The following is a 20,739-nucleotide window of genomic DNA, read 5'->3' as shown; positions in this document are numbered from 1 at the left end:
GAGGTTATACGAAAGGTAATGATTATAATGATTAACAAAAAAAGTAAGCTTGTAAGGAGGGAATTTAAGGTATTAAGGGGTAAGGGCTGGATTGTGTAGGTACTCTGGTTTTGGCCACTCTATGTATGGACTTTTAATTTGCCCACTTTCATGGGAAATCAAACATTAAAGAAAAAAAGTGTACGTTTTCCTGAATTTGAATATAACAAATAATTATTGATGTTCTCCAAATCACTAATAATTTAAGAAAACAATCTTATCTCCAGTCTTAGAGCTGATTGCAGGTCACATGAACTCTAAAGAGTCAAATGACATCTGAGACAGTGAGTCTCAAGCTTCAGAACTGGTATCTAAAGTTGTAGCCTTTGTACTGCTAAAAATCTATAGATGTATTTGGAGAAGGGCAGATTTGAGAATAATAATAATAAACTACTCAAAGATACATTATAAATTTAATTGATTATATATTACTTGGGTGAACAAACTTTAGCCTATAAATCTTCATAATGTTCCTCTAAATTAACCAGATTATTTGCATCCTAACTACAAAACATAGCACTGCTGATGGGAACTATAAATAAGAAAAATAACTGAGAATAATGCTAATGAGAAAGGGGAAATGATCCTATAGTGAACAATATCTATGGGGGAGTCATAGACAAGCTTTACAATTTTCCAAAGTCAACCGTATTTTTGATTCTATTGGCATGCATTTCATGCACTTTATTTGGAATAAATGCTGTACTATGCACTTCAATTAAAGATTGCTTTAAGATGAAAGTATCAAAGACCTAATATCTGAGTAGCTTAAACAAAACAGGATTTATAGTTCTGTCATAAAAACAAAGAAAAATCCTAGTTGTAATATAGTGGTATTTCAATGTCCGTTAATGTCTTTGGATCCTCCATTTGATTTTCATCCTCTAAATTGTATCATGGCTTCTGCCATTATATTGGCATTCTAGACATGTAGAACACAGGATGGTGGAAGGACAAAAGACATCTTAACTTAATCAGCTTATACCCCTTTATTGACTTAGTGGTGAAGTGCTACAGCTGCTAAGCAAAATTTTGGCGGTTCAAATCCACTAGGGCCTCCTTGGAAACTCTATGAGGCAGTTCAACTCTGTCTTATAGGGTCGCTATGAGTCAGAATCCATTCTGGCAGCAGGTTTTTTTTTTTTTTTTTTAAATACCCGTTTCTGTTAAGTTGCTTGCGGGGGTCATACACAACTTCTACAAAAGATTTTCGGAAATGTTTTAGATGAACACATTGCTGCTCCCAACGACATAATAATTTACTGAATAAAGAAGATGAGAGTGATGGATTATAGTAAGGCAAATAGTCCTCAGTGCCACAGATAATCATTCTTTATCTTAGGTCCTAGCTTCCACCCTTTTTAAACCAATCAGCTCTGATCCATGACCACCGTTCTTGTTTCAAATCCGTGTCAGGGCTTAATTGACCGTTATAAGGACGACTCATGAAAGACAGAGTTTCAAGTACAAGTGAAAGAAAAGAACTGTAAGCACGTGCCCTTCTGAGGGTTGTTGTAGATCTATTTTTACAACCAAAAACAGTCAATCTGAAGAGTAAAAACAAACATAGAATCAAATGTTATTAGTAATATACTTAATTTTTGCCAAGGCAACATAATTCAATTTTATTTCCTGAGACGAAAAGCTATGCATTTGATTCATCTGCTTTACTGGTCTGTAGACAAAATACAAACATTTTATAAACATTTTAGTGCAAGTTGTTTCAGATAGCATAATAAGTATATTGTATTGTCAGTGTAATTCCATTTTACTATAAAACAATAAAATTTGGAAATCACTCAATGTTGTTATTGATGCTGTTAGTTCCACTGAGTTGGCTCTAACTATAGTAACCATATGTATAACAGAACAAAATGTTACCCAGTCCTCTGCCATCCTCATAATCATTGCTATGTTTGAGCCCATTGTTGCAGCCTAAAAATAGGTCTACCTTGTTTGTATACAGCAAATATTACAATACTTGAATATCTGGCAATGAACATGAATTTTTTTTTTAGACTTCTTTTACATCCAGATCACCTGAGTGTTACTTTCCTAGACAAGACAGCCCTTATTTAGTGAACTCAATCCAGTATTCATCAATGGGTGTAACAGCTGACCTCGAGTTAAATGCTAATAATGCTCGAATAAATCTACCTTCAGTGCCTATCTCAACTCTTCGTGTGGAAGTGAAATATCACAAAAATGAGATGCTGCAGTTTAAGGTATGATTAATATAAACTGTGCCAATATTTGACTCATCCTTTGAAACAAGAATTTTTTTTTTTAATATATTGAGTGTTTGGAATTACAATACAGATGTTAAGGCTTAGTGATTGGCTTGATGATATTCTGATTCTATAAAAACTGTTTTTTGTTTTTGTTTTTTAACATAGCTCATAATTAGGTGCTTGACAAATGTAGCTTCTCAAGTTTACTAATTTTATAAGTAAATATATAAGAATTTAGAAATATTTAAATTCTTGCTATAAAGATAATTAACAAGTCACTGAAAACTGAACTATGTGATAAGATTAAAATGTACAAAACAGAATGTTTACTACACTTAAAAAAAAAAACTTACTCCTCACTTATTGGTTATCTTGTTATCTGGCATTTCACATTCATGACAATAGTAACAAATCTACTATTGGATGATTTTGCACATTAATGATGTACGTCTGGCAGTAACGAATGCTGAGGTGCAAGGTGAGAGTAACACTGGCTGTGATGGTTAAGACTGTATGTCAGCTTGGCTAGGCCATGACTCTCAGTGGCTTGGCAGGTGTGCAATGATGTAATCTGGGAGTTATGTAATGATGTTTTCTTCCCTGTTGTGACCTGATGTGGTCATCCTCCATTTTCCTATATGTCAATTTTTGCACAACAATCTGTCTTTTGAACCTATGTTGATAAGTGAGAAGTGGGTGTAGTTCCACAGTTTTTAAATATTTTTTCTGGTCAATGCAATGATACATGCAAAAGAAATAACTTTTTCAACATTTGCAGTTAATAAATATTTTACTTAAAAACTCCAAGGGAATCCATTAAGACTTTTATTAGAAATAATAATAAGAAAGACAAGCAAAATGACTGCACAAAAATAAACCTCTCCAAACAATTTTTTCTGTATATGATCATTCACCAATTAGAAGCTGAAAAGCTGGTCAATCCCATTAGCAAAAGCAAATGAAAAAACAAGAAAGCAATAAAAACATTAAAAAATAATCATAGGACTAAGCAGACTATCTATATGTTAAAAAAAAACTGTTAAAAATGTTCATAGATAATATGAAATAAGTCCTAAAGAAAATATTGAATGACTAAATTTTATTTTGAATTCATTTATTTTACTCAGTTTATGCCTTTAAAGTACTTTCACTGCAAATCTCAGAATTTATTTTGAGACTTTATAACAAAAGCTTTGTGTATAACTAGAAGGACAAATATATGCCAATGGTTAAACTTTACAAAAGGATTGAGAGCATTTGCATAATTAAAACACTTCTGGCGGTAGAATTGTCTGACAGTTTATCATAACAGGGTGTCATAAAAGCCTACAGGATATACACACTTACCACGTATATAACCTTCATGCAAAACAAAGCAAATTTCACAAATTAATAATAAATTGATTATTACCCTTGTAGGAAAAATGGCTTGCCTTAAATCATATACTAAAATAAAATTTAGAATGAGTTGCATCTGAAAAATCAATCAAATAAAAAGCTAGAAAAAATTTAGAATGAGTTGCATCTGAAAAATAAATCAAATAAAAAGCTAGAAAAACAATTAGCTACATATTTATTTTTTGTTTGGCTAGTAAAAGCTTTCAAACCACAAATACAAACGTGTAAATCTCATAAATAAAGAACAATATATTTTCCTAATAAAATTTAAGCATATTTCCAATTAAAAAAATACTGTAAACAATTAGAAAACAAACAAAAATGGGTAAATATCTGACAAAACATTTTCACTCATAAAATCAAGAAAAATACTAAAGTCTCATAAGCAGACATTTAATTGAAGAAATTGAAATTAAAAACAAAAATGTTATAATATTTACACTCATTTTAAAAAATCAAAGGAACAAAGGAAAAAATTCAAAGGAATATAAATGTCAAATATTCATGTAAAAATAGGTGAAACCTCACTAACAAGGAAATTAAATTGCAATTAAAAATAGATAATTTTAACATGTGCATAAATCAGCATTAGAGTACAGGTTTTTGTGAGAATATAAATTAGTACAAAAATATGCAAAGCAGTTTGCCAGGAGGAATCAAGAACCTTAAAAATGTTCATACCCTATGACAGAGTAATCATATTTCCAAAAAAGTACTGAGAAAATAACCAAAGACATGAATATACATTAGTGAGAAATAACACTCACTGCAGGATTATACCTATTACAAAAGCATATTGGGACAGCTTTTGTTTCTAACCATGATAGGATAAATAATTTGGGTATATTCCTGTAATAGAATTTTCAGCTCTAAAAGTTTTGTTTTTCAAGATTTTTTATTGTATAGAAAAAGAAATACAAATCACCAAAAAAAAAAATCCTATAAGAACACAATACTCAACTTGATCCCATTATGTATGTGTGTGTGGAACTTTATATAGTTATATTGGCATGGAGCCCTGGTGCTGCAGTGGGTAAGAGCTATGCCTGCTAACCAAAAGGTCTGCAGTTTGAATCTATTAGCCCCTCCTTGGAAACCCTGTGGGGCATTTCTGCTATGAGTCAGAATCAACTCCATGGCAACAGGTTTTTTATATCAGCCATAGATTTAGAATTAGAAATTATGTGAGCAACAATTTTAAGTATTCTTGTTTGAACCATTATTTCAATTATTGATAATTACTTAAATAATATGTCAACAATGAGAGCAAACCATGTCTAGTTTCATTATTTCTCTGCAATAGATTTATGATCCTCAAAATAAGAGATATGAAGTTCCAGTACCATTAAACATTCCAACTACTCCAACAAGTACTTATGAAAACAGACTTTATGATGTTGAAATCAAGGAAAATCCTTTTGGCATCCAGATTCGTCGGAGAAGCACTGGTAGAGTTATGTAAGTGATTGAATTTTTTGATATGAAGGCTATAATTTTATTTTAGGACAGGGAAGGTAATGTGAATATTTCACAACCTTCATTAATTCTAGAATAGCATCACACTAAAAATAGTCTTAAAAAAATAGTCTTAGCTGTATTAAATACCTTGGCCTATTTTAATATTACTAAGCTAAACAGCTAAATAGCACACCCATGGGATTATCATAAAGGATTTATTTAAAATTTCATTTACACTTTGGATGTGGTCGATTTTGTTATTAAATATCAGACTTGTTCTAACCAAGTTGAGAATCGAAACCAATACTCCACTTGAAAAGCATGATGAGTGTGGGCAAAAATAAGTGATTAGGAAGTGAGTTGTGTAAATATTTTATTATAATTATTGTGAATTGGAGTTTTTTGTAACTGGAGTCTGATAAAGTTAATACTATCTCAGGGGGTTAGAAGCTGGTGAAATGGACACAAAAAGAGAGAATGGAGGGAGAGAGCGGGCTGTCTCATTAGGGGGAGTAATTGGGAGTATGTAGCAAGGTGTATGTAAGTTTTTGTGTGACAGACTGACTTGATTTTTAAACTGTCACTTAAAACACAATAAAAATTATTTTAAAAAAAGTTAACACTATCTCTACAACTTATTAATAAAAGGAAATAAGACATATTTCTAGATATTAGTGTAAAAAATTTCATGACTTTATTTTAGTCAAAAGCTCTAAAAATCATACTATATTAATAAATACTTTTATATAACTTAAATTTGTGATGCCATCCTTTAGAAGATGATATTGTCAAGATGGATGAAATAATGAAGAAAATTACATCTTTTTTAAAATAATTTTATTGTTATAATAATATTTTTCTTCAAAAAGGATGAAAAGCTAAGTCATTTTGCTAAAACTCCTGGTGCAAAAGCATTATTTATTTGGGAAGCATTATCCTTTAATAAATACTTAAAAAATTTTTTTTAATATACAAATTTTAATGTCTTAAACTCTGAATACTTATGCTTCCTCTCCCTGCTATAATTGCTTTCTTTTCCTCTTCCCTTATGTTCTTGTAAATTACTAGAAAATCAATAAATTCTTCATAACAATTTTTCTAGATTTCCTCATAAACACTGATTTTCATAAATATAAAATAAAAGAAGAAAACCATCTATTACAATAATTAGGGTAATGACTGGGGATAGTTAAGTATTAAAATATTTATTATGCCATAAGTTTTATATTTTAATATTGACTTATTTAATATTTTCCATATAGAGAGCCTTTACAGTTGTTATTTCCAAGGATTGTAAAACTTGAGAACTTTCCATTTCTAGGTCATATGTTACTGAGTCATATATAAATGTATACAATTTTCATTAAAAAAACAATACAGGTCTAAAGTTGTTTGTACAATGACATTATATGTATTATGATTTTTCCATGTTAGTAATGGTGACTATATAAAGCTATTTTACATATTCATTAACTTCGCTGAAAAACTAACAAACAAAAAAGAGTATTGGTGTAATTATTTCCATTTGGCACCTGCATACAATAAAGTATGTGTGTATAGATAGTTAGATATAGATGTGGATAGAGATAGAGATGATAGAGATAGAGACAGATTAGATAGATATACATATAGACTTTTATATATAAAATATTGAATTTTAGATCACCAAATAATTACTGTTATTACTTGTTGTACAATTTTGTATATATTTTTACAAGAATAGAATTGTTTTGTTCCTAGTTGGGATTCTCGTCTGCCCGGATTTGCTTTTAATAACCAGTTCATTCAAATATCTACTCGTCTGCCATCAGAATATATATATGGATTTGGGGAGGTGGAACACACAGCATTTAAGCGTGATCTGAACTGGCATACTTGGGGGATGTTTACCAGAGACCAGCCCCCTGGTGTAAGTAGTAACATTTACCTACCAATGAAGAAACTGATAATACCATGATTAGGATCAAAATCACTTCTTTGTAGATCTGTACTTCAGGAATGAAGTACGACAAAGGGGCTTTAGAAAACGTAGAGATCCCCAGAGCTTCTACAGTGATTCTCTGGGGGGAAAAAGTAAAGTCAACATAAACTACAGATACAAGTAGAGAAGTGGGTGGATAGCATCTTGCTTGACTACAGTGAAAACCAAGGATGTGACCCAGCTCCTTAACTCTCTCAACAGCATACAAAGAACATGCTAATTCAATATTCCCTGTCAAGCCCATCTTTAGTCTGAGCATTCAGAAAATAAATGTCTAGGGTTCTTCTTGAAATTTTCTCACCTTCTTAGGTAATGATTTGATGCTAACTTTGTCCTTTCTCACCCTCAGCTGTGGTCCTGCATTTTTATGCAGCCACACTGCTACTTACATCTTTAGAAAATGTTTTTATATGTGCATGACACGTTGCCCAAGGTTTTGTCTTGATAATAGAACATATTTCATGAATATTTAATGTACTGTATAACAAACAATATTAACCATAATTATTTCAAACATATCTTGTAAAAGTACCTTTAAAAAAAAAAACTAGCTTATTTCCATTTTGTACATGTGATGTGTACATAAAGGATATACTCGATAGAAGATTATCAAAGTGTGTACTATTACAACCATTTTTTTTGTTAGGTGCTCAAACAACTTTTTTTTTCTTATCATACTAGTTCAAATTTGGAAACCCTGGTGGCATAGTGGTTAAGTGCTACAGCTGCTAACCAGAAGGTTGGCAGTTCAAATCCACCGGGCACTCCTTGGACACCGTATGGGGCAGTTCTACTTTGTCCTACCAGGTCGATATGGGTTGGAATCAACTCCATGGCAATGGGTAGTTCAAATTTAGATTACTGAAGGCTCTTTTTCATTTACACCAAGGTGAAAGAATATATTTTATCAAAATTTACTTAAAATTAATATTGTTATTATTAAGTTAAAATAACCTTAATTTTCAATACATAAAATTTCTTTTACATGCTAATCAATAACTGGAACTGAGATGTGGGCTAAAAGGTGTCAGTTTGTTTTGGGGTCATCATCATCAGTTCAATGATCTTCAGTAGGCCATTCATTTCAGGGCTTGGAGCATAAGTTTTCTACTTTGAAAAACGATGATGTAGCTGATGATGAAATTAAGAGCTTTACAAAATAAAATATATAAACTTACGATGTGATTTTATGTGTAGTGGGAGTACTTCTACTACCTTAATCATTTCTAGGACATTTTATTTTTGAAAAAGAAGTTTGAATTTATAAAGGAATTAAGACATGGGCCATGTGAAAAAGAAAACGGTAATCTAATACCAACAGCATTTTTCATCAGTGAATGTGGCATTCAAAATTCAAACAGTAGAAAAATGATTTGCTAAGGGAAATTATTTCAATTTACAAATAGTTAGAGCAAAGAAGAACATTGAAAATCTGAGATTCAATATTGTAATGAATTTAAAAATGACTACATGCACATATTATTATTTAAATATATATTATGTTTCAAACTTTGTTTATTTCAGTATAAACTTAATTCCTACGGATTTCATCCCTATTACATGGCGCTGGAAGAAGAGGGCAATGCTCATGGCGTTCTCCTACTCAACAGCAATGCAATGGGTAAAACTTGCTGAGTTGCTCATATTTTATGCAGTTTTTTAAATAAATGAATGTCTCATACATAAAATGTAATCATATTTTGGATTTCCAGATGTTACATTTCAGCCAACTCCTGCTCTAACTTACCGCATACTTGGAGGAATCTTGGACTTTTACATGTTTTTGGGCCCAACTCCAGAAGTTGCAACAAAGCAATACCACGAAGTATGATTGCACATTTCTTTAAAAAAGAAGTTTAATATATAATATAATATAGTACAGTACAGTATAGTATAATATAATAATTCTCTTAGCTCATAAATAACAAAATTCTTTTTCTTTTTTTTTTTAAGGTAATTGGCCGACCAGTCATGCCAGCTTACTGGGCTTTGGGATTCCAACTGTGTCGTTATGGGTACAGAAATACTTCAGAGGTTGAGCAAGTATATAATGACATGATAGCTGCCCAGATCCCTTATGTATGTATATCTGTTTTTAAGACTATGTTAAGTATACCATTTATAAAAGCAGAATATAATAATTAAACACTTACGTACTTCAAAATTATTTTAAGTAATTGGTAATAATCAGTGCTTGTCTGTTTTTAATACCACTCATGAATTGGTTAGGAAGTCATTATAAAATGGTTTTATCAGATTGGTGAAGGAATAATATTCTTCCTTTTTCTTCTTTCTGCTCAGTTCCATGAGCAGAGTAATGCTAAACAAGTCACTGTACACTTACTTTCTCTCATAAACTTTGTTTGCATAAGGAATTACACATTCTGCATGCCTGTTCTTTTTAGATTAGTGTTAACAGTCCACAGGAATCAATTTCATCAGTTGATGTGTCAAATTACAGAGAAGGAGTTGGAAGTGAAACTGGATGATTTTGCCCTGGAATAGATAATAGTTGTAAGGATTTCTGGTGGCACAATGTTAAACATTTGGCTGCTAACAGAAATGTTGTGGTTTGATCCCACCCAGCAGCTAGGGGAGAGGCTTGGAGACCTGGCAATCTGCTCCAGTAAATATTACAGCCTAGAAAACCCTGTGGAGCACTTCTACTCTGTCACATGGGATCTCTGAGTCAAAATCAAATTGACTGCACCAAACACCACCAACAATAATGATAAGTTGCAACGCTAGAATGCAGAATGAAAGAAATTACGCAGTATCTTTTCCTCTCAATGCTCAGGAGACTAAATACTCATAAGCATCTACAAAAAATCAGTCCCTGTATATTAGTTTTAGTTTTTAGCAAGATTAAGGAATACCAGGAACTCCTGTAATACTTAAATATGGAAGCCTAGAATGCTTGATATATAGGAAGTCATTCTAAAATAAATCAGAAGGATCTCACTAGAACACAACTTTACTAGTAATATAATATAATATTCTTTGTGAATTTATTATTATGGGAAGAATTAATTGTGTAGTTTGATGATGTAAAAATGTGCAAATAGAAATTTATGATAAAAGGAAGGTTTCTTATTATTATGGTCCACAATATCAGCCCTAAGGAGCCCTGACGGCACAATGGTTAAGCACTCAACTGCTAAGTGAAAAGTCTGAACCCACCCAGAGGCACCATTGGAAAAAGACCCGGAGATCGGCTTCCATAAGGATTACAGCCAAGAAAACTCTGTGGGGCAGTTTTACTCCGTCATATAGGGTCACCATGAGTTGAAATCGACTTGATGGCAAACAACAACAACAATATATTATCCATATTTTTGTAACATGTAAAGAAGAAATTGAGCTAATGTCTGTCAACAGAAAATAGTTGACAGATTTTTATTTAGTCCTAAATTAAAGATTTCATGATAAAGTTCAAACATATGTCAGTTTAAATATATTTTAAATATTTATCTGTAACCAAGGAACCCTGTAGGCACAGTGATTAAGAGCTTGGCTGCTAACCAAAAGATCAGCAGTTTGAATCCACCAGCCACTCTTTGGAAACCATATGGGGCAGTTCTACTTATAGGGACCTGTAGGATCACTATGAGTCAGAATCGACTCCATTGCAACAGGTTCAGTTTTCTTTTTTTTTTTTATCTGTAATCAATACTTCACTTATTTAATCTTGGGCTGTTATTCCAAGCATATTTTGGTGGCTAATACAAAAAGTATCTGACAACAATTGATGAATTTACTAATAATTAATTTTTCCCTTTTGCCAATATTGCTAATAATCTGTAATTATCCCATTTTTGCTTTATTGTTCCCAGAAATACAGCAACACCTCTAAAAAAAACACCTCTACAGGGTACAAAATTACAATTTGCCATTTAACGTGATTTCATAGGAATGTAAATCACTTTGCTCCTGTGTCTTTTGGAAATTACTTAACTAAATGCACTGATTTGGAAGAATTTTTACTTCTAGATCAAACTTACAAAATGAAATATTGGCAAAACAGAACATTTATGTGAACTTGTTCTTAGAATGTCTTGTGTGTTTTACATGCTACTTTTATTCCTTGAACACCACATCATTTGATTAACTCTTTAGGATCAAGTGAAGAGACAATATTGCTATAACATTTGTAATTACAAAAGAATGTGATACAGTCACTATTTTGTGATTCTTACCTCACTGCCATAATTCTTACGTATTTCAGGATGTACAATACACAGACATCGATTACATGGAAAGGCAACTAGACTTTACAATTGGCGATGACTTCCGCGACCTTCCTCAGTTTGTTGACAAAATAAGAGGAGAAGGAATGAGATACATTATTATCCTGGTCAGTAGTTGTATTTACATTTTATCTGTCTTGTTATTTTGGTTTCATTCAGATCTTTATACTAGAATGAGAGAAAAAAGGTGTTTTGAAATATAAAGTATATAACTCTGTATCCTACTCCCAAATCTAAAACTTTTTTTTGTCTTTAATGCTTATTCTTTTTATGTAGGCAGCCACAAGCTATCTTTGTACTTTAGGTATATCCCTGCAAATCTAAGCCAAAAGATGGTGAATCAAAGCCAAGATGTTCTCTATTAATCATCCAAGCTGCCTGTAAACTGTCTTCAATTTATAGATGTCATCACCAACTATTGGTGGATTTTCTATTCCTATGCAATTCTCAAATCATTCTCTGGCATTGCTTCTTATGCTTGTCATATTTAAAAAATTGCCTTTAAGTTAATGATGGAATGGAGAAAATATTTTATCAATAACTTAAAGGAAGCAGGCAGGAAGAAACCTCACTGAACAAGTGAAAACAAAACAAACAACTCTAGTAATCTTGCTTGAAATCATAGTTCATGTATTTTCATAAGTCCTTAGAATTTGCTTCCACAAGAAATCTAGAAGAAATCTAACAAAAACATTGATTTTCATGCAATTTGTCAGTCTATGTGAAAGCATAAATTATGAAATTTAATAATGAAAAATCATGGTGTTTCATGATGACTACCCTGGTGGCTGTAATTTTGTTTCATATTTACATGGTTTGTATTTTGTTTCAATTTTAGGATCCAGCAATTTCTGGAAATGAAACAGAGCCTTACCCAGCATTCGAAAGAGGACAGGAGAAAGATGTCTTTGTCAAATGGCCTAACACCAGTGATATTTGTTGGGCAAAGGTACTAAATTCATGCCTTGAATATTTCATGATAAAATAAGTTTAGAAATGTTATTTCATTGAAAGTTTCTATTTAATTAAAATACTATTAACAAACTACATTCAGATGGAAATAGATATATCGTAAGAAATGTAATGAGTTACCTCCTAGTAAATTAAATAGTATATACTACTTGAGTTCAATCCAAATTATTAGAAACAAAGAAAGAATTAACATAAGTTAAATGCTCACATACTGTTTCAACTTTAAATTCTCTTCTATTGAATTTCTTGATTTCTTTTTTGAGTTTTATTATAAAACTGCCATTATTGAGATGGCTACACATTTTTCTTTACTATAAGGAAAATTTAAATGTTTGTATTTCTGTTAGAAACATCTCATCGATAAAAGCAATAATGTTTTTTTCTTAGCTATTCCTGACTTGAACAAAGAGTATAATTCACCATATTTCATATAAGCAATACCTTTCAGACCTGGTTGCATACTGGTTAGGAGCTATGGCTGCTAGCCAAAAGGGTGGCAATTTGAATCCACCAGGCACTCTTTAGAAACTCTATAGGGCAGTTCTACTCTGTCCTATAGGGTAGCTATGAGTCGGAATTGACTCAATGGCAGTGGGTTTGGTTTGGTTTTGGGTTTATTCAGACTTGCATATATAAATATATTAAAGAAAATACCCTAATTTTACTTTCATATAAAACAATCAAAATAAAAATGTTAATGATCATAACTAGAGTTTTTAAAAAATCCCATAAGAGAAAATATAATTTGGTACAATGTGGGACCCTTGATTGGATCTTGGACCAAAAATAGGACAGTAGTGATAAAACTTGTGAAAATAAAATATGATATGTAAATTAATTATTAATGATGTATGAATGCTAATTTCTTTATTTTGGTAATTGATCATGTAAGATGTTAACAGTAGGGGAAACTGGGTAAAATGTATACACCAACATTAGGTAGAGTTTTCATAGCTTTCTCTAAGTCTAAAAATATTTCAAAATAAAGAGTTAAGAATAAAATTTAAGAAATCCTATGGAGAAATTGGAGCCCTGGTGGCACAGTGATTAAGAGCTACAACTGCTAACCAAAAGGTCGGCAGTTCGAATCCACCAGGTGCTCCTTGGAAACCCTATGAGGCAGTTCTACTCTGTCGGTATTGACTAGAAGGCAACAAGTTTGGTGTTTTTGGTTTTATGGAGAAATTGGAGCCCTGGTGGTGAAGTGATTAAAAGCTATGGCTGTTACCAAAAGCTTGGCAGTTTGAATCCACCAGCTGCTCCTTGGAAACCTTATGGGACAGTTTTACTCCATCCTGTAGGGTCACTATGAGTCAGAATTGACTTGATGGTAATGAGGTTTTTTTTAAATGGAGAAATTATTGAAGTTTTAATATTTTAAGAAAATTACAGTAAAGAGTATGACATACTGCCCATACAGGGTGATTCATTTCCTTTCCAACTTCCTCCTCAGCCCACATTCCTATACATTTTCTCAGCTTTCTACCCTGTTTCTTTCAACTTAGGACATTGGTCCTTATCACTAATTGATTCCTTATAACTAATTATTTAGGGAATTAGTTTTTAATAAGGGAATTTCTAACTTCTACATCATAGATTCAAATTCCTATGACTTTCAGAATGGCGGAATTTGGGCTCCGTTTTTGTGTTTGTGATTGGGGTAGAAGAAAACATTGGGAGGTAAGGGAGGAGGTTGGTACTAACTGTGAAAAACAAGGAGATACATGCCTCAACATGACATCATCTAAATCAATTCTTTAACTCCTTTTAAAGAAACTATTTGTTGATTTTAGTTTTTAATCTGGAACAATTATAAAAACAGTTTTAAAATGTCACATTAAATTAAATTTAGTATATCCTTTTTTTATATTAATTCTTACCCAGACATTTTTGTTACATGTATTGTTTTCAAAATCCCCACCTAGCATAAAAGTCGGAAATATTTTTTCTTAATTGCCATATTAAAGAGTATACTAATATGTAAAATGGAATAGTTTACAAAGGAGACACAGACCAAATAACACTCTGAAACAAAAAAATAATGAAAGGAATTATTGAATTGGGCATTTTGAATCTATAACATGCCTTAAAAACCCTATTATACTTCCTTAACATCATAGTCATATCATACTGAATTTATTTTGATCTCTTGTCCCATTTTTTTCTTCTCTTTGTAGGTTTGGCCAGACCTGCCCAATATTACAATAGATGAAAGTCTAACTGAAGATGAAGCTGTTAACGTAAGTTTTACATTGATTAGCTCTATAATAGAAGGAAATTAAGCAATTGGATTCAGCAATTATTTATTTTGACTAATAATTCAATTGACTAATACTTTCCTTAAAAAAATAGAAGGCTTATTTTCTAGTATCCTATACTAGAGCATATTTAGATCAAATTTACTTAATTTTTCCTGAATATCAAAACAAAATTTGTCAGTTATTCTACTAAGTAATTTTATACTTATTTCATTTGATCCAAAAAACTTTATTTTAATTGTATCAAAAAATCATTAAATAGAAAAAGAAATGTATGTTCAGAGAGATTATATAACCTGCTATATGATGGATGCCTAATTCAAAATATAAATTCAATGTGTGGATGACATATGTGAACCTGGTTCTTCCAACCCAAGTTCAAGTAAGTGTGAAAAATTAGGGATCCTACTTATTTAAAACTAACCAAATCATTTTTAAAATAGACTAAAAGTAAAACTGAACCATGTTGTTGAGGGAAAAGGCAAAGTTTTATCTTGATTTGAGGTCTACGCACTGCACTTGGGTAGTGGTGGTAGCACTGAAGGGGAACGTATGGCCTCTCCATATAGGTGTTTCAGGCAGCTTCAATTTGCAATGACTTATATAGAGTCCTTTGGAATCCTCTTCCACAAAAGGTATAAAGGGTTTTTAATCAGACATACCTGATCAATTCTCTGGATAAAACCAATGATTTAGGTTAAAGCGATAAAAGCGGCCACATAAAAGAATAAAATAAACAAATGAATAAATTATGGAAAGAACAAAAAAGTGGAAGTGTAAATAAAGTGTGGTGTTGCCTTCATTATTAATTCTCCTGTAATCTGTGGGAGGTCCTAGCACAGAAAATAGTTGTTCAGTGTAACCGTGCAAGCCTCCTTTCCTTTTAAGTAAAGTGTAATTATTCATGAAGATGATAAAATTAAGTCTCTTTCAAATCGAAAACAACCCGCGATCCCATGGTTTGTAAATCTCTATATTGTTTATGGTTTCCCTTTGCACATCATATCTTGTTCACAAAGGAGACTGTTCTGGAAGTTACTGCATAATCTTAAAGTCTGAAGGAAAGTAGTCAGGTGATGCCACAATTTTAGGCATTGCCGTTTGATTTAGTTGAACAAGGTCAATCCCATGCTAATGTACAGTGACTCTGATCTTGGAATTTCTATTCATAGACTGGCAAGTAGGGAATTTTCTTCGTAGGGAAAGGAGTATTAAAACACCTCTTCTCTGATTGGGTGGTGGGTTAGATGTAAGAGAGAAAGAAAAGGTTTGTGGAGATGATAGAACATTTCATTGGTTCACTGAGTAAACTCAGTTTCATCAGAGAAGCAGGCTAAATAAAAAAAAAAAAAAACTATAAGCTTCCCCTAAACCCCACAAGGGTAAACCTTCAGAGTAAGGCTCTACCAATACAGAGACAAAACTTTCCTATCTCTTTAAGAAGGACTGAAATTATATCCCTGTGTGCTTTGAAATTGTTTCTTTGTTTTCTACCTAGGACCCCAGATTGCACTGTTCTCACTCCATCTGTGTCTGTATCTTGTCTCTCTCTTTTCTTTTCCACAGAAACTGGGTGACTAGAGAAAAATCACATATATTCATGTAATTAAGGTTGCCTTCATTGTCACTACTGCACAATTTGTGAATCTGCCAGATAATTTTCTGATATAGATCTAGATGATCTCTCTTATCAAATTCAGTACATGGGTCTGAATTTTGTTTTTACAGGCTTCCAGAGCTCATGTCGCTTTTCCAGATTTCTTCAGGAATTCCACAGCAGAGTGGTGGGCAAGGGAAATTATAGATTTCTACAATGACCAAATGAAGTTTGATGGCTTGTGGATTGTAAGTAAGCTCTATCAAATTTATGTTTTAAGTTATTTATTGTGTATTGATTAGGCAAAACCATTACTAAACCCAAAAACCAAACCTGTTGCCGTTGAGTCAATTCTGACTCAAAGCCACCCTATAGCAGGCTATAATAATGTCTACAAGGTATTCTTTGTGAAAATTAGCCCACTCTTTTTCCCATAGAACTTTCTTATGCAAAGGACTGCTGAAATACATTAACAACTCAATTTATGTACATAGGTGTTACTTCCTGGACATTTCTCACTTGACCAAGGAACTGAATAACCACTTTTTCTAGCTATTCATAAGTACCTATAAACATTTATTTCCATTCAATATAGGAATAAATCCCCACACTCATACAACTGTTTAATCTTTTGTGTAAGAAATCATAATCTCTTACAAACTTAGCAAAGAAATATTCCAAACACTCTCCTTCTTCTAGGTGAAACTTTAAAGTTTTGGCAGTAAGATTCTTCATAATATAATTTTAAAATAGCATAAAAGACCCCCTTTTTCCCCCAATAAAATATTTAATATAGAATATTTTACATAATTTATCTCTAGGTATTGGAAGTGGCATTTTTTACTCTGTTGGTTTTTCAACATAGAGCCTGGGTGGCACAACCGGTTTGAGGTCAGCTGCTTACAGAAAGGGCGGCTGTTTGAACCCACCCAGCAACTCCCAGGAAGAAAGGCCTGTGGTTTGCTTTTGTAAAGATTACAACCAGGAAAGCCTCATAGTCTGTAACATATGGGGTTGCTATGAGTCAGGGGCTGTCTCGATGGCATCTAACAACAATCATTCATTTATTTATTTGTTAATCAAAGAAGCCCCCATTGGTATGCTCCTAAGTGCAAGCCTTGAGAATATAAAATTGAGTAAGTCATAGGTTTTTTAAATTATTGGGACATATATATATATATATTTTTTATAGGTCTGCTTGATATACATGTTTACACACTTTAAGGGGTTATACTAAGTGTGCCCCTGAGAATGATATCCAGATACAGAGAACTGAACCTCTTTCCATTTAGAGGCATTTATGTTTAATGGTAGCTAATTTATATGTTTAAATGCTGGCCCCTTCAATATGGCCACAGATATCCTGAAATGTGTGCTCAATAGAGCTCTTCTTTGAAGTGTTCTGTATTTATACTAACTTTTTTTTATATCTTGTGGTTTTAAAAATAAAAATAACTGATACCATTCTTAGGTGCATGGGTGGAAAGGAAGGTGGTAGTGTGGTAGAAGTATAAGAAAACATGCAGTATTTTCTCAGATATAGTTATGTCCTTTATTTTTCTTCACAGCTGCATAGGAAAAAGTGGTCTAAAATTAAAATCTTTAGAGAGAAAGATTATGATGATCAAAAAATAAACAAATTCTGTAACCAATGTAGAAAAGAATATAAAGCTTACACTATTATAACTTGATTTTATGTTTGGGATACATAAAAACAGCTCATTTTTATATGTAAAATTCACATCTCAGAGAAAAATAGGACATCTTATGTTTCTCAGAAGGAAGCATGGATTGTAAAAATAGTTAAGGAACACTAAACTAAATTCTTTAGTATCATTGAGCGTCCTTATAGTTTTGGTTTTTAGAATAGTGAGTAAATGTACTGTTATTCAAGTAAGCTGCCTTAATGTATTTGTTCTCTGAATTAGTTTTTGTTTGTTTTCCAGAATATAGGTTCTGAATTTTTTTTAATGCTTACCTTTTCTCTTTCTCTCTTTTTAAGGATATGAATGAACCATCAAGTTTTGTAAATGGAACAACTACTAATGAATGCAGAAATATAGAGCTAAATTACCCACCTTATTTCCCAGGTTATTGCTATGCCCTTTATGTTATTTCTTCGTTAGGTTGTATACATACTAAAGATTTAGGGGATGGGATTTATATTCTGAATTCTTATTACTAATCCACAAACATACCCAACACTTACTACCAATATTATTTAACACTACTTTAAGAAGAAAAGTCAAGAACTTTGTTTTACCTATATAAGTACATTTCTAAATTTGTTTGAAAACTGTAACTTTGGCTTTCTAAAAAACCTTCCCAGATATGAAATTCTAAATACTCTTCAAGATTTTAAAAACAATTCTCAAAGTTTTGTTTTATTTTTTAAACTGAAGTAAACTGAAAGAATAATAACAATATTTCTCTGCGAGTCCCTGACCTAGGAGCAAAAGGGCCAGTACTTCAGCACTCATCCTCATTCTTCTGTGTAGACAGTAAATTTATGAACTGTATTAATATCTAAGGTGATGGCAAAGTTCTTTTCAAAAGGCATCTTAAACTAAAAAAAATAGTCATCAAAGATAGGGTCATTGCATTTACCTGGCTCTTAAAAAAAAAATTTTTAGTCGCCAAATGAATTTTTTATTAGATATCTACTTAATCAGAAGTTTCCATCCAAATGCATAAGAAGGTGGACATTTAGAAGTATTTTCAAGTTTTTTTTTTATTAATTTGTGTTTGTTAGTAATATGTTTATAACTGAATATAAATTTGTCTAATATTTTTCACTAGTTACAATTGCAGACTAGTTTTTTCATTTATAATTATCATAGACAAAGTGTACAAATGGTAAAAAATTAAGAATTATTTGAAAATAACTTTCTATCTTTGCAATGTATATATATGTATATATACACATTTCAATATAGGGCTGTTTATGATATATATATATTTTTTTGTTGTTAATTCTCCTCAGAACTCACAAAAAGAACTGATGGATTACATTTCAGAACTATGTGTATGGAAACTGAGCAGATTCTTAGTGACGGATCATCAGTTTTGCATTATGATGTTCACAATCTGTATGGATGGTCACAAGCAAAACCCACTTATGAGTAAGTAATGTTCATAATTTTTATCTCCTTGCTCCTTCTTGTCCTTCAGATCTTAGATTTAATGTTATCTCCTTTAAGAGTCTTTTCCTGCAGGATTCCTTCTCAGTTGTTCTCTGTATTATATTCTTTCATAGTGCTTACAATAATTTTATTTATCTAAGTATTTATTTCCTTATCTATCTACCTATATATATTTCCTGTTTATATTTTTGTCGTTCTCCTTCTTAATTTGTATCTAGGAATTCTGGGCCATGTTTATTTTGTTCCCCTCAGTTTACTCAGTGCATGACAAATGGTAGGTGCTCAGTTAATAGTGTTGAATGAATAAGTATATACATGAGGAAATAACATGTAATTCGATGTCTTTAAGACATTGAAGCTTGACTAAATACATTATTAAAGTTAATTATGAGCAAATTAGAGCATCCATGAATTGTCTTGAGCTTCTCAAACTTTAAGCTTCATCTAAGTCATCTGCATTTGTAACAAGCTTTCCATGTGAGGCTAAAACGAACAAAACAAAACAAAAAACAACATACCATGGAATATATACCTGCCAAAAGAATGAACAAATCCATCTTGGAAGAAATATAGCCAGAATGCTCCTGAGAAGCAAAGATGGTGAGACTAGGTCTCATGTGCTTTGAACATGTTGTCAGGAGGGACCAGTCCCTGGAGAAAATCGTCATGCTTGGTGAAGCAGAGGGTCATGAGATGGATTGACGCAATGGGTACAACAATGGGCTCAAGCATGACAACCATTGTGAGGTTGGCTCAGGACCAGGCAGCGTTTTGTTCTGTTGTACATAGGGTCGCTATGAGTCAGAACTGACTAAACGGCGCCTAACAATGACAATAACATGTGAGACTGCTGCTGACGAAATACAGATCATTCTTCAAGTCTCAAGCCTTTATCAGCACCATCTAATAAAAGTTTCTGCAATGATAAAAATGTTCCAAAATATTCTGGGCTGTCCAATATGGTACCTACTAGCCATTTTTTAGCCGTATGTAGTTATTAACCAAATGGCTAGTGTGACTCAGGGAAAAAAATGTGAATATTCTATTTAATTTTAATAAAGTGCAATTTAAATTTAATTAGTCCCTTATAGCTACTGGCCATCATATTAGACAGTGTAGCAGCTCTAGATCACTGGCTCTTGACTAAAAGCTGTAATCACCTGGGGACTTTTAATAACTGCTGATTTCATTGGTCTGGAATCTAGCATAAGCTTCTGGATTTTTAAAAAAACACAAGATATTCTAATGAGCAGCCAGAATTGAAAACCACCAGTCTATCATATGAAAAAGTTGGTAAAAGACTGAAAAACATTTTTAAATAAAATGAATGGATAAAAATTTTCACTTACAAAAGTTTGTCTATTTCAATACCCAATTCTTACTCATCCTAGAATAAGCACTCAATAAATCTTTGG

General features: G+C 32.2%; 1 protein-coding gene across 1 annotated transcript in view; it reads left to right on the top strand.

Moving 5' to 3' along the window:
- The window catches only part of SI (sucrase-isomaltase), a 101,183-nt gene that overhangs the window by 56,262 nt on the left and 24,182 nt on the right, over window positions 1-20,739 (top strand). The window contains exons 25-36 of the mRNA XM_023555539.2: window positions 2,058-2,264; window positions 4,972-5,126; window positions 6,867-7,035; window positions 8,632-8,728; window positions 8,820-8,932; window positions 9,061-9,186; window positions 11,333-11,461; window positions 12,193-12,303; window positions 14,504-14,566; window positions 16,313-16,429; window positions 18,184-18,271; window positions 19,165-19,303. Coding sequence (XP_023411307.2) covers window positions 2,058-2,264; window positions 4,972-5,126; window positions 6,867-7,035; window positions 8,632-8,728; window positions 8,820-8,932; window positions 9,061-9,186; window positions 11,333-11,461; window positions 12,193-12,303; window positions 14,504-14,566; window positions 16,313-16,429; window positions 18,184-18,271; window positions 19,165-19,303 — 1,514 coding nt within the window. The remainder of the gene's footprint in view (window positions 1-2,057; window positions 2,265-4,971; window positions 5,127-6,866; window positions 7,036-8,631; window positions 8,729-8,819; window positions 8,933-9,060; window positions 9,187-11,332; window positions 11,462-12,192; window positions 12,304-14,503; window positions 14,567-16,312; window positions 16,430-18,183; window positions 18,272-19,164; window positions 19,304-20,739) is intronic.

Source organism: Loxodonta africana, chromosome 23, assembly GCF_030014295.1.
Source record: "Loxodonta africana isolate mLoxAfr1 chromosome 23, mLoxAfr1.hap2, whole genome shotgun sequence".
In the NCBI taxonomy this organism is placed as follows: domain Eukaryota; kingdom Metazoa; phylum Chordata; class Mammalia; order Proboscidea; family Elephantidae; genus Loxodonta; species Loxodonta africana.
The sequence above is the reverse complement of the archived record's forward strand: the minus strand, read 5'-3'. Positions and strand labels throughout refer to the sequence as shown.